The sequence below is a fragment of the Lipophrys pholis genome (genome assembly GCF_963383615.2).
Source record: "Lipophrys pholis genome assembly, chromosome: 7".
NCBI lineage: Eukaryota > Metazoa > Chordata > Actinopteri > Blenniiformes > Blenniidae > Lipophrys > Lipophrys pholis.
In genome coordinates, this window is record NC_137638.1 from 17,710,646 (window position 1) to 17,723,443 (window position 12,798).

At 40.7% G+C, this 12,798-nt stretch overlaps 1 protein-coding gene across 1 annotated transcript in view; it reads left to right on the top strand.

Annotated features, from left to right (window-relative positions):
- ank1a (ankyrin 1, erythrocytic a) overlaps positions 1 to 12,798 on the top strand; it is a gene marked incomplete at its 5' end in the record, with an annotated part of 86,197 nt that overhangs the window by 50,487 nt on the left and 22,912 nt on the right. The window contains 25 exons of the mRNA XM_080467291.1: positions 337 to 438; positions 2,790 to 2,888; positions 3,422 to 3,520; positions 3,778 to 3,876; positions 4,066 to 4,251; positions 4,504 to 4,602; positions 4,685 to 4,783; positions 4,894 to 4,992; positions 5,146 to 5,343; positions 5,459 to 5,557; positions 5,687 to 5,785; positions 5,888 to 5,986; positions 6,237 to 6,434; positions 6,528 to 6,626; positions 6,702 to 6,800; positions 6,907 to 7,104; positions 7,238 to 7,336; positions 7,730 to 7,828; positions 8,722 to 8,820; positions 8,903 to 8,995; positions 9,124 to 9,196; positions 9,343 to 9,363; positions 11,392 to 11,512; positions 11,703 to 11,781; positions 12,618 to 12,733. Of these exons, the coding sequence (XP_080323417.1) occupies positions 337 to 438; positions 2,790 to 2,888; positions 3,422 to 3,520; positions 3,778 to 3,876; positions 4,066 to 4,251; positions 4,504 to 4,602; positions 4,685 to 4,783; positions 4,894 to 4,992; positions 5,146 to 5,343; positions 5,459 to 5,557; positions 5,687 to 5,785; positions 5,888 to 5,986; positions 6,237 to 6,434; positions 6,528 to 6,626; positions 6,702 to 6,800; positions 6,907 to 7,104; positions 7,238 to 7,336; positions 7,730 to 7,828; positions 8,722 to 8,820; positions 8,903 to 8,995; positions 9,124 to 9,196; positions 9,343 to 9,363; positions 11,392 to 11,512; positions 11,703 to 11,781; positions 12,618 to 12,733 (2,771 nt within the window). The remainder of the gene's footprint in view (positions 1 to 336; positions 439 to 2,789; positions 2,889 to 3,421; positions 3,521 to 3,777; positions 3,877 to 4,065; positions 4,252 to 4,503; positions 4,603 to 4,684; positions 4,784 to 4,893; positions 4,993 to 5,145; positions 5,344 to 5,458; positions 5,558 to 5,686; positions 5,786 to 5,887; positions 5,987 to 6,236; positions 6,435 to 6,527; positions 6,627 to 6,701; positions 6,801 to 6,906; positions 7,105 to 7,237; positions 7,337 to 7,729; positions 7,829 to 8,721; positions 8,821 to 8,902; positions 8,996 to 9,123; positions 9,197 to 9,342; positions 9,364 to 11,391; positions 11,513 to 11,702; positions 11,782 to 12,617; positions 12,734 to 12,798) is intronic.

A 12,798-nucleotide genomic window follows, 5' to 3' on the forward strand; every position in this document is an offset into this window, starting at 1 on the left:
TGGTATCATAAACCTTACCTCATCACTGAGTAGCACATACATTTTAGTGTTATTGTACCTATGCACTTGTTACATTCTCTCAAATGGAAATTACAAGGTGCAGAAGCAGATGTTCAAGCTGCACCATCACTAAACCCAAGGGAGGAGGGAAATGAGAGGAAACCTGCACATTATGCTATTAATTTTCTAATCGTTAAAACTACAGTGTTTGTTTGAAAATAATAACAAAACTCTGTCTTCCTCTCCATCTTCCCTTTCTGTTCCTCTACTTTATGTGCCTCTCACTTTCTTATACCCCTCATCCCCCTCTTTTCCTCCTATCTGCTTCATTTTCAGGCGGATGCTGGCAACAGTTTTCTCCGAGCAGCTCGTTCTGGCAACCTGGACAAGGCCTTGGATCATATCAAAAATGGCATTGATATAAATACAGCCAATCAGGTGAGAGAGAACCTTTCCATAATAATTCATCTAACTTGGCAAACACATTGAATCACACCACAATGTTTTCTTTTGGGGTTTTTTAATTAATACTGTACATGTTCTTCCGGGAGTTCTACTCATGTGAGGTCATTTTGATTACTTGCAAAACAGACCTTCAGATGTACTACTTTATAGTCCACAGCATTAATAGCAAGTGGAATAACTCAGTAGTTATGTGCCAGTCAATTCGTGCCAGGATTTTGGGCCTTTGTCTTATTATCCACTTTCAAACTGATTATATAAAATTTTAGAAAGTGGGTGGACAGCTCCCTTATCAGGCATTGAGGGAACAAAATCTAACACAGTTTGTCTACAAAGTTTTTAAATTGTGCCATGATTAGTTATTTTGTTTTATATTTGATCAGGACAATTGCCTGGATTGTTTAACATATGTAAATCCTGTAGTCCATAGAGAAAACCTAGATGATATTGAATCCAAAATTGGTTAGCTTTTTTTTTTTTTTTCAAGCTCTGTCCATGTGTCAAAACATTTATTGCATTTCTGTTTATGTTTTTGAGTTTCTAGTCTGCATGAAGTATCCGAGCTGGTGACTGTGCTGTTCTGTCTGCTGATGCACTCGGTCCCGCACTGTATTTACTGTATGTGCATGCTGGGATAGGTTGTTAATCAGCGACTGAAGGAGACAGGTGGAGCTTACAGGTTCTCCAGAGAAGTTAGTAAATGGGACAGGGGGGTTACCTTCGCCCTATCTCTTCCATCCTGCCTCATCTACTCCGACAGTTGTTCCCGGAGTGTCCAGTAAGAGGCAGTGTCGGTATGCTGTAACTGCTGCCCTCGGGCGACTGAAACTTGGCCACACACTGTATCTGAGTATTCCTCTGGCTCATTAATCTAACATTGCTGCACTTTCCTTTCTATTTACTTATGCTGTCCACAACATTTTGTATTTATTGTTGGTAATGCTTCTGCCAGGACCTTTATGAGGTCCTTTCACCAGACCTATAACAGAACTCATATAGTGGCAGATTTTATTGTATAAAATGACACTGCACAGTGATAAATGGAGACACCCCATGGAGCACATATACAATGGCATCTTGAAAAACTGTTTGAAAATGTTTGACATGCAGGACTATTTCACAATAGTTGTGTTGTTGCGCAGCACAGAATAAAAAAAAAATGTAATCTCTGTTTGGTGTTAATTTCATTTGACATAAAGTGACTATCTACAGTGATTCTTTGTGGCGAATGTGTAGCACTCACTGCATATGGTATGTTTTGCAGTACGTGCCCCTTTATATTCATTTGTTATATTGTTTATACAAGAAACTATTAATTATGTGTTCTCAGAAATCTGATCATGTCTTTTTATTCATCACCACTGGGTGGAAGCAAAATACAGATTCTATACTGAGTATGACCATGTGCTCCAGTCAATAATGTGGAGTTAATGGTATCACTCAATTATTCAAGGAATTTGTAGTAAAACATTGAATGAGCTGTAGATTGTCACTTAAATTATAGTAGTGAGAGTACTGTCATTGAGGTTGTGTTGACATGGTGAGAGTCTGGCGAGGTGGAGGCCTGACTGTGGCAGTCGTGTCTCTGTTTCATTGCCTGAGTGGATACCTCTGCCATAGCTCGCTGTCCAGCACACTGCCTCACTCCTGCCCCGCTTACTGTGTTTTCTCTCCTTCTAAGTCTTAACTAACTGCTCTGCTACCCTCTGTCCCTCTCTCCTTATTTGTATATCGTTTTCTAATTCACCTCTCCTCTCCTTTCGCCTCCTCCATCACCTCCCTCCTGCCCCTCCTGCATCTCTCCTGTGTCTGCAGTAGAGTGATGGTGTGCTGTGGTCTCACCACTCAGAGGAATAATATCAGTGGTGTGGGAAAGGTCCAACCTCACATGTCCTGTGCGGCTGAAGGAAGGCTGTGTGAGGTCAGACCTATCCCACACGGCTCGTATTCTTCCCAGCCACGAGACCAGCGGCCTGCCATCCCCCTCCCGTCCTCCTCCTTCACCTCCTCCTCACACCATCATTAATCCGAAGAATACTGTTCTCATCCCAGATTTCATCCCTGTAGACATTGTTTTTGCTAATGGTCCTCTGGTTCTGTGAGGTACCCCATGCATGATGTCCTGTGTAAGTATTTGCCTGCGATGGTCCGTGAGTGACACTGAAAACAACAGCAGTTGTTTCTTTTGGCATGACCTTCATGTGTTTGCATTAATTTGAGGTTGTTGTTATTTTGTTGTTGTTGTTTTTTTTAATGTGGGATATCTAATGAAGTGTGCGTTTGTCAAGGACCTTTCAGTATGAGGTCTGCTCTTGTCTTCTACTCAGAATGGGCTCAATGGGCTGCATCTGGCCTCCAAAGAAGGCCACGTTAAAATGGTGCTGGAGCTACTCCACAATGGAATCGTACTGGAGACCACCACAAAGGTAAAATAGTCTAAGAAAATGTCCAAAACAATCTTAACTTCTCAGGTCACTTGCAAACACTGGCTGACACATTGTTTTAGAATGAGAAAACAACTTTTTTTTCACACAAATTTAACAAACAAAATGTGTTTCGTTATCTATTAAAAGGTTTATGTTAACTAAAATAAACTAGTTTATAACAAAGTTGTTTAAAGGGACTTTTTTTTTCAAACTTTCTTTTTAATTCCTTATTTTAATTAAGGAAAGCCATTACTCAATTAAAATCTAATTGAAAACCTGTGACCTATTGGAATGAAAGAAAAACATATATATATATATATATATATATATATATATATATATATATATATATACTGACAGAACATGTTTGCCATTGAAATGATCCTCAACCAATATTTAGGAGGAAAGGGTGGTGTTATTTAAACAGAAAAAGATTTTGCATTTCCAAAAAAGATTTACAGTGCATGTGCACATTAAACTACACTGCTGAGTTTGTGCTGATCATGCCTGTGTGTTCTTGTTCTGGTGTGTAGAAAGGGAACACGGCCTTGCACATCGCAGCCCTGGCAGGGCAGGAACAGGTGGTCATAGAGCTGGTTAACTACGGGGCCAATGTCAACGCTCAGTCCCAGGTGAGACTAAAGACCCTCCCTCACAGCCACAATCACAGGAGGTGCTGTGACTTCTTACAATGTCAGCCTGACTGTGAAACCACTGGAGTAACTATTGCAATTCCATCTGTTAACGTGTGTCTTTGCTCCAATATTTCTGTGTGTTGGTGTTTCCTCTCTGTCCACATCCTTGTGTGCATCTGTGACTGTCTCTCTGTTGCTGTGATTGTCTCTTCTGCCGCTGCTCCTGCGTGTGTGCACCCGTCTTTCTGAGACAGAAAGGTTTCACTCCACTCTACATGGCTGCACAAGAAAACCATCTAGAGGTTGTGAAGTTTCTTCTGGAGAACGGAGCCAATCAGAGCATTCCAACCGAGGTACCAGAGCGCTGAGAGAGAGTTTTTTCAATAGTAATCTCCCGAAATTCCTCTTTGCAATCCTTGCTGAGCCCACACTCGCTGTGTTTCCATTCTGTTTTGTTCTCATAAGCTTCTCTCCTTACATCGCTCTCATTTTGTCTACATGAGTCAACCTCTTCTCTCCTCTATCTCCCCGGTGTGCTGCAGGATGGATTTACACCTCTTGCCGTGGCTCTTCAGCAGGGGCATGAAAACGTTGTAGCCCTGCTCATCAACTATGGCACCAAAGGAAAGGTCCGCCTCCCCGCGCTTCACATTGCAGCACGCAACGACGATACACGCACAGCCGCCGTGCTTTTACAAAACGACCCCAATCCTGATGTTCTGAGCAAGGTGTGTAGATGTGTGTGTGTGTGTGTGTGTGTGTGTGTGTGTGTGTGTGTGTGTGTGTGTGTGTGTGTGTGTGTGTGTGTGTGTGTGTGTGTGTGTGTGTGTGTGTGTGTGTGTGTGTGTGTGTGTTGAAAGGGTCATAAACAATAGCTGCTAATGCAGCAGAAAGAATGACACCTGCTGTTTCTTCATGGTTTGGTGCATGAATTATAAAGATAAAGAGAGTTAACAATTAACAATAATGTGTCCCAATAGACTGGATTCACACCTCTCCACATCGCTGCACACTATGAAAACTTGAACGTTGCTCAACTGCTGCTCAATAGAGGAGCCAATGTCAACTTCACCCCAAAGGTAGGGAATAACTAATGGTGACAGAAGGTCGATTGGTTCTCCTTGTTTTAGTTTTTCTTAGTTGATCTGTCTTCCTCTGCAGAACGGCATCACTCCTCTGCACATTGCATCCAGACGAGGGAATGTGATTATGGTCCGACTGCTGCTGGACAGAGGGGCGCAAATTGATGCCAAGACTAAGGTGCAGCACACATCCATCTCTCGTTTGCCAGAGCTTTTCCTATTACCCATGCCCTTTGTTTGTGATTTAATGTGTCATCAACTGGATTGCTTCCAATTGTGTCTATGCAGGATGAGTTGACTCCTCTACACTGCGCAGCCAGAAATGGTCATGTTAGGATAATAGAAATCTTGCTGGACCACGGAGCCCCCATCCAGGCAAAGACCAAGGTGCACTATCAGAGTCAAATAAAGACACGTCTGCTCTCCTTTTAAACTGAACACAGGGATTTTGTTATGATTGCTTATCTGTTTGACTTTTATTGATTTAGGGAAAGCAAAAAGAGCAAAAATCTAAGTCAAAATATTTGATTGTGTTTGCAGAATGGTCTGTCTCCAATCCACATGGCAGCACAGGGGGACCACGTGGACTGTGTCAAGCAGCTTCTGCAGTACAATGCAGAGATTGATGACATCACACTGGACCACCTTACCCCTTTGCATGTGGCTGCACACTGTGGTCACCATCGCATGGCAAAGGTCCTTCTGGATAAGGGAGCCAAACCAAACTCTCGGGCTCTGGTTAGTAGACATTTTACATTTATATGATTTGATCAATATTATTTTGTTATGTAACAGAGAGTTTTGTTTTACCTTTGTACTAATGATAATATTAATCGTTTCTTTGTTTCTACAGAACGGCTTCACTCCTTTACACATTGCCTGTAAAAAGAACCACATGCGTGTGATGGACCTGCTGCTCAAACAGTCAGCATCAATAGAGGCTGTAACTGAGGTGAAAGAGCAGGAGGAAATGGACTAGATAACAATCATCATTCTGAACAAGCTCCTATATATTCATATGCATCAAAAAATCCTGCACATCAACTTATATTTGTTGTAATTGTGTGCTTCTTTTGAACAGTCTGGCCTGACCCCTTTGCATGTGGCATCATTCATGGGTCACCTTAACGTTGTTAAGATCCTACTGCAAAAAGGAGCTTCACCCAGCGCCTCCAATGTGGTGAGTATACCAACAGAAAGGTAGAGGCACTAGTACTTCTTGTAGAGTGGTGGATAAACTGCTGGATCAGATGATGTGGATTTTCTGTTTGTGTATGAACAGAAAGTAGAGACTCCTCTTCACATGGCATCTCGGGCGGGACACTACGAGGTGGCAGAGTTTTTATTGCAGAATGCAGCACCGGTGGATGCCAAGGCCAAGGTAATGACTTCCAACATGGCTTCCAATAGAGCTGAGATTCAATATATTTCTCAACGACATACAGTAAATCTACTCAAAGCCTCTGTTAGTTAAGTGAGTTGTAACATATTGCTGTGATCAACCATGATTGATTGATTATGAGATCATAGTCGGCCGCTAATAAATCAAAACAGAATAGTGAACCTTTTCCTTTCATGTGTTACAGAGAGTTAGTGATCATTACCTAATCAATGTCCCTTTCCTGAACCAGGATGACCAAACTCCTCTGCATTGTGCTGCTCGGATGGGACACAAAGAGCTAGTAAAGCTGTTGCTAGAGCACAAAGCCAACCCCAACTCCACCACCACTGCAGGACACACACCCCTTCACATTGCTGCCAGAGAAGGTCATGTTCAAACTGTGCGCATCCTCTTGGACATGGAGGCTCAGCAGACCAAGATGACGAAGGTATACCCTGTTTGCTGACCTTCATGCTGTTTCCAAACCACCAGAGACAAGCTAACTGGTATTGTGTCCTTTTCACTGTTGTTGCGCCTGTAGAAAGGCTTCACTCCGCTCCATGTGGCCTCCAAGTATGGTAAGGTGGATGTAGCAGAGCTGTTACTGGAGAGAGGAGCCAACCCAAATGCAGCCGGGAAGGTGAGAACAAGCACACAGTGTTTTTTTTTGTTGTGATCACACAGTCTGACAAAGTATTTATTCTCCTTTTTACAGAATGGGCTGACTCCGCTGCATGTTGCTGTACATCACAATAACCTGGATGTGGTTAATTTACTTGTTAGTAAGGGAGGGTCACCACACAGCGCAGCCAGGGTAAATAAAAAAGATACTCTCAAGCCCAGAAATCATTCAAGTAAAATGGTTTTGTGTCATGAGGATGGACACATCTTTCTAACCAGAGTTCATATCCCTCCCCCAGAACGGCTACACGGCCCTCCACATAGCGTCAAAGCAGAACCAGGTGGAGGTGGCTAACAGCCTGCTGCAGTACGGAGCGTCGGCCAATGCTGAGTCACTGCAGGGAGTCACACCTCTCCATTTGGCCTCACAGGAAGGAAGGCCCGACATGGTCTCACTGCTCATCTCCAAACAGGCCAACGTCAACCTGGGAAACAAGGCAAGAGCAGAATGTTTGAGAAAAAAAACTTTAGAAATGTAGAAGAATGTGTACTTTATCTGAAATAAACCGACTTCATTTTGATTGTAAGTTTAATGTATTTCACTCTGTGTCTTTTGATCCCTGCAAACAGAGCGGATTAACCCCACTCCACCTGGTGGCACAGGAGGGACATGTTGGGATTGCAGATATCTTGGTCAAGCAAGGAGCCTCAGTTTATGCTGCCACACGGGTAATACATTATGTTTTAACAGTTAGAGGATGCAGCTGTTTGTATATTGAGTGAAAAAAACCCAACATTTTCTTTCAAGCTGTTGTAGGATTAATAAAGCTCTGTCAAGTTAAAAACTCTGTTGAAGATCCAAGTCCAAGTTCTCGAGCATAATTAACCTGCTGATGTTATTACAGTCAGCTTTATAAGCAACAATACATGTCTGACCCCACTTTCCTTTTAAAATCTCAAAATTAATTCATTTTGTGGAAATTTTACTTAATACTGCATGTAATTTTCACAAGACATTGAAATCCAAACGCACATTATGTGTGCAATCTGCAATAGGAAGGTATTAAAATGCAAGTCATGATAATTTTCTAATTAACAGTCACTTTTTCCTCTCAATGTCAGATGGGTTACACCCCTCTTCATGTCGCGTGCCACTATGGCAACATCAAGATGGTGAAGTTTCTGCTGCAGCAACAGGCCAATGTCAACAGCAAGACAAGGGTGAGTGCCTCCCCCCTGGAGTCTGGTTGAAACAAACTCCAAAATACAAAACAATTAGCCTGAGTGTGTCTCAAAGAGCTACAGGGCACTGAGTAAGTCAATACAGTCTATCACACAATTCATGATGCAGCTCTTAACCTTTTGGGTAGTGGTTTCCTGAGAATTTGTAGGCCTATACACAAAAGGATTTTAACATCGTTGCTGTATATTTATACATTAACATGCAAAGTGTCATGACCTGAGACATTTGTAACACTTTATAATTGTATATTGACTAGGAAATTTGTCATTCATTTTTACAGTATAAAATCAAAATAATGTTCCCATATTGTGTACATTTTCAAATTATGTAACAGAAACACAATGATGCCCCTTGCTCCGTCTCTGACTGGCCAGTACTTCTTGCTTTAGTTTTCTGGCTTGATAAGGTTGAGGTTAGAATTACCATTACAAATATCAACGCTCAATACTATCAATGGCTTTTTGTTTAAAAACAAGTTTGATGTGATTAATGTACACATCGAATGAGTGTTATGGTAAGGATAATGTTAAGTAGCGTTAAGTGGCGTTTCAGTACTAATAGCCAGTTACCATTTTTATATTCTTAAACTAACTTGTTAAAAGCAAAACTCACCATTTTAATGGTGTTTTTTTTTACAAGTAATGATAGTTTAAAAAAAACAAAAAACAATTGTTTAAGACATCTTACTTTCTGGTAAAGGTCAGATGTGGGGCTGTTATGAATCATAATGGTCTCACCAGCAAACTGTCTCTTTATAACCATGAGTGAGATGTTTAGTATGGAAAGTATCACGATATTCACAGGGTCACTGAGACCGACTTTACTTTTAAGTTGTAAGTTGAGTGTTTGCATTTTTCTGTGTCTCCTGCAGCTCGGCTACACTCCTCTGCACCAGGCGGCCCAGCAGGGACACACAGACATCGTCACACTGCTGCTGAAGCACGGAGCTCAGCCCAACGAAACCACTACAGTGAGTGTAGTTGTACATTTTCCCCTCTCGTCCATAAACTTTTCTCCATGGAGGTCTGATCGCTCCTCTTTCTCTCCGTTAGCATGGCACGTCAGCCCTTTCCATTGCCAAGAGGTTGGGTTACATCTCTGTGATTGATGTCCTGAAGCTTGTCACAGAGGAGACTGTTTCAATGGTAAGAAATACTTCAAGGATAAAGCACTTCATTGACCTTGACTTGATTAGTGCGTAAAAGTAATCCCGAAAAAGTTTAATCTCTCTTTCATATATGTATTTTTTACATTTCCTTTCTCTCTGTGACAGACAACAACAGAGAAACATCGTATGAGTTTCCCAGAAACTGTAGATGAGATACTCGACGTTTCTGAGGATGAAGGTACAACACTAAGATCCTCAGTACTGACATGAAATAACAGAAGACAAAAACATATTTAAAATGGTTGGCGTGATTATTTATTTTTCAACTCGGTTTTTTTTTTTTGCCTTTTGCCTTTTGCCTTTTGCCTTTTGCCCCTTTTTTAGGAATTGCACAGCTAACATTAGGTATGAATGTCTCTTTCCTTCTTTGTGCGACATTCATAGGTGGTAAAAAAAAAAAAAAAAAAAAAAGGTGTGCTGCTCCATTTCAAGCAAGCTCCATCTCTTTCCTCACCACCTCTCTCTGTGTCGTTTCGTCTGTAGTGGCGCTCACTGTGATGGTGGCTCTGGTTTCTCATTGGCATGCACTCATAGCACTTGTATCTGTAACCTCTATCTTTTTAATAACACCCCCATGGTTGGACTCTCCAGGTGTCTCTTTTCTTACACCCGATGACAGAAGTTCTTATTTTTTAATGAACTTCCATACATCATACTTACAAGTTATATTACTAGTATTAAACATTAATAACCATTGGCTGTCAAATATTCCAAGACACTGGAAGGTTTTAGAGTTCATAGGGAGGTGGCATTCTCTTTACTTTGACATTATGTGGGTCTGCCATTGTGTCTTTCTTTGAATGTGCCTGCATCCTGGTTTTTGTCGTGTGCCACATCATTGTGTCATGTGTTCGTCAGTGTGTCTGTTGAGTGGCTTGAAAATTGTTACGGGACTTTGAATGGACTGAACACACGGAGACCTTTTACCACACTGCAGTTAGCCTTTGATTTCTAGAGACTCGTGAGTTTTTATTTTCTTTATTCTGGCCACTTTTTTACATTACTTAGTTTTAGCACAGCAGCTCCCTGCATAGGATTTTGGATTTAATCAGGCAGCAGGTATTTACCAGGAAAAATGAAATACACTGTGAGTATTGGATTTGGATCCTTTAGTGTGGAAAACACCCTACAGGCATTAAGGTGGCTACTTATTCCACTAGAACAATACATTTGATTATTTTCAAGTTATATCTGCCTGTGAGGTTTCATACTTCATGGGATACTCATGTACACAACTCCTGGGAAATCTTCATTAGTCACATCCATTTGCATGTCATTAAATACCTTATTGTTGTATAGATTATTGTATTCCCTCGCTGCCTTGACCAGCTGCTCTTCAAAACTATCAATCTTTCATGCCAACAGAAAAGGGGATGTGAAAAATGTTTTGCTTTCCCACCTTAACTACTCTCACTTGAAATGTACATTACTGGAGAAAGAAGTTTTGCGTTATGATGTTTTGAAAACAGACAAAATAACTCATAAGCAAGAAAAAGAACTAAGTATTCTGGTTTCCTTTGGTTTCCCTTTATCTCTTTAGTGAAAAGTAACTACACAAGTGTAATGATATAAAAATAATCTTTTAAAGCTTATTGTTTCAGTATCCAAGAAAAACATCACTTGTATTCTCCATCTATAGTTTGTCTCTTTCTTTAAAGAAAACTGTTTGCTATATGTCTGATTAGACAAGTTGTTCGACATTTACAAAAGAATTCATTCAAGAAGCTTCCTACTCCATCTGCTGTATGAACAAATAAACTGTTAGTTACATCCCACTCAGCATGCTTGCATTCAAGGTTTGTGCCAGGCTTTCTTGTTTACTGTTATTGTGACTGATAAACTCACTATAAGTAATAATCTAACCTGTCAAATATGACAGATATGCAATTTTATTGTCATGTTAAAAAAACATTTTTAATAATTGATGGAAAACATTTTGTTGGCATAACGCATTAAGAATCCACGATAGGCAAGTGTTCCAGCTATAGGACCTGCAGCTTTGTAGCACAAAAGGTGTAGGCTGTAAAAGCTATGCATCTCTAATGCGTAGTGATGTTGAAATAGTCTTTATTAAATATGTTGGATATGTCATATTGAGACTGAACTTCATTATACCAATCCTCTTCAGTGGTCTCAGTATTTTTTGCTAGTTTTTGCCATCTTCTGTAGATGTGTCTACATATAAAATGAAATGATTTCACCAGTCTCATCTGTAACTAACAGAGCCATCACCTAAATCCTGGGCTTTCATGCTACCTAAACTTTCCAACTGCTTGTTAACAACATTGTCCTTTTCTTTCTCTCCTTCTCTTGTGCTGTTTCACCAACCTGACAACGGTCTGTTCGCTCTCTTTGGCATGTTGTTCTCTGAAGGAGAGGAGCTCTTGGGGACAGAAGGGGCCAGGTACATGAAGATGGATGACATGAAAGACCATGATGACGATTTCCTCTCCCCCAAGAAATCACTGGAGTACGAGAGAGGGCTGGGCACAGCGTAAGGGGGGCTGGGCGGGGAAGCAGGGGAGAGAGCAAAGCTGGTAGACATAACCTCATAACATGGATGGATAGTAGGGGCTGCACCTTAAACACCCACTAAACACCGGGATGAGCACTTGGGAGGAGCTGAGATGTAAAGACATGTTTTCACTCTGGCCTGTTTTTTTTTTCCTCTTGTCATACAACAGAAATTACTCGCCAGCCATTCCCCGGATCCCCCGTGTTTCCCCAGAGACCGTTATCTTGAAGGAACACGAGATGGATCAGGTATTGATTAAAAGACTTGGAAATTAAGATCTTCTACAAAATTGTGCTGCTTTTCTACTGCATAACTCGAATCACGTGGGTCAAAACCAGAGGTTGTATAGGTATAAGTTTATACTTAATTGCTGTTCTTAAGTACATTTTCAGGTTTCTATATTTCAGGATTCCTTTTTTGGTAACAATTATCCACACTGAAACTGATGAAGTGGATGAATGTAAGCGCTTTCAAGCTACATCAAATAGTGGCTGAATGCCTAAACTTTGTATTGATTGGAATTTGTAGTTTTGTATAAAATGAAATCATTTCCAACCCTAAACTATGATACAAATTGACTCATGGTCTGTGTTATGAATTAAGATTAAGCTGCTGTATGATGCTGATAAACACATGTATGCAATGTGGATACATGTTTGTACATATGAGTCCTCCCACAACCACCAGAACAATATTCAAGATACATCAAGAAAGACATTGTGTGTCAATAAAATGAAATCATGTTTTACTTGAGGACTCAGAACTGTACTTTTTTTTTTTACATTAAATTTAAGTTTTACATAGGGATCAGAACTTGTTCGAGAACTAGAAAGCACTTTCAACCCTTCAACACTGAGGTTTAAAGCTCAGAAAAACATGTTAAAAAACATATCTCTTCCACAAGCTCTTTTTAATAAGCACCTAACAAATGATTACAGTTGGCTATTTTATTTTCATTGCTCAGTCGGTATCTCCTTGATTAAAAAAAAAGCATTGCGTAAACGCAAAGTATTTTTTACACATTGTTATTAAGCACTTTGCTGTTGATGAAGTGATGATCACATTGTCTTTTACTGTCATGTAGCAACACACTCCGCTTCCACTGCCCAAAGAATACGATGAGGACTCACTGATTCCCAGCAGCCCAGCGACAGAGACGTCAGACAACGTCAGCCCGGTTGCCAGTCCCATACACACAGGGTCAGCGGCATGCGCTGAAGAAAACGTTCTTTTTTTGGTTCATTCCTGTTTAATATGCTAATTTC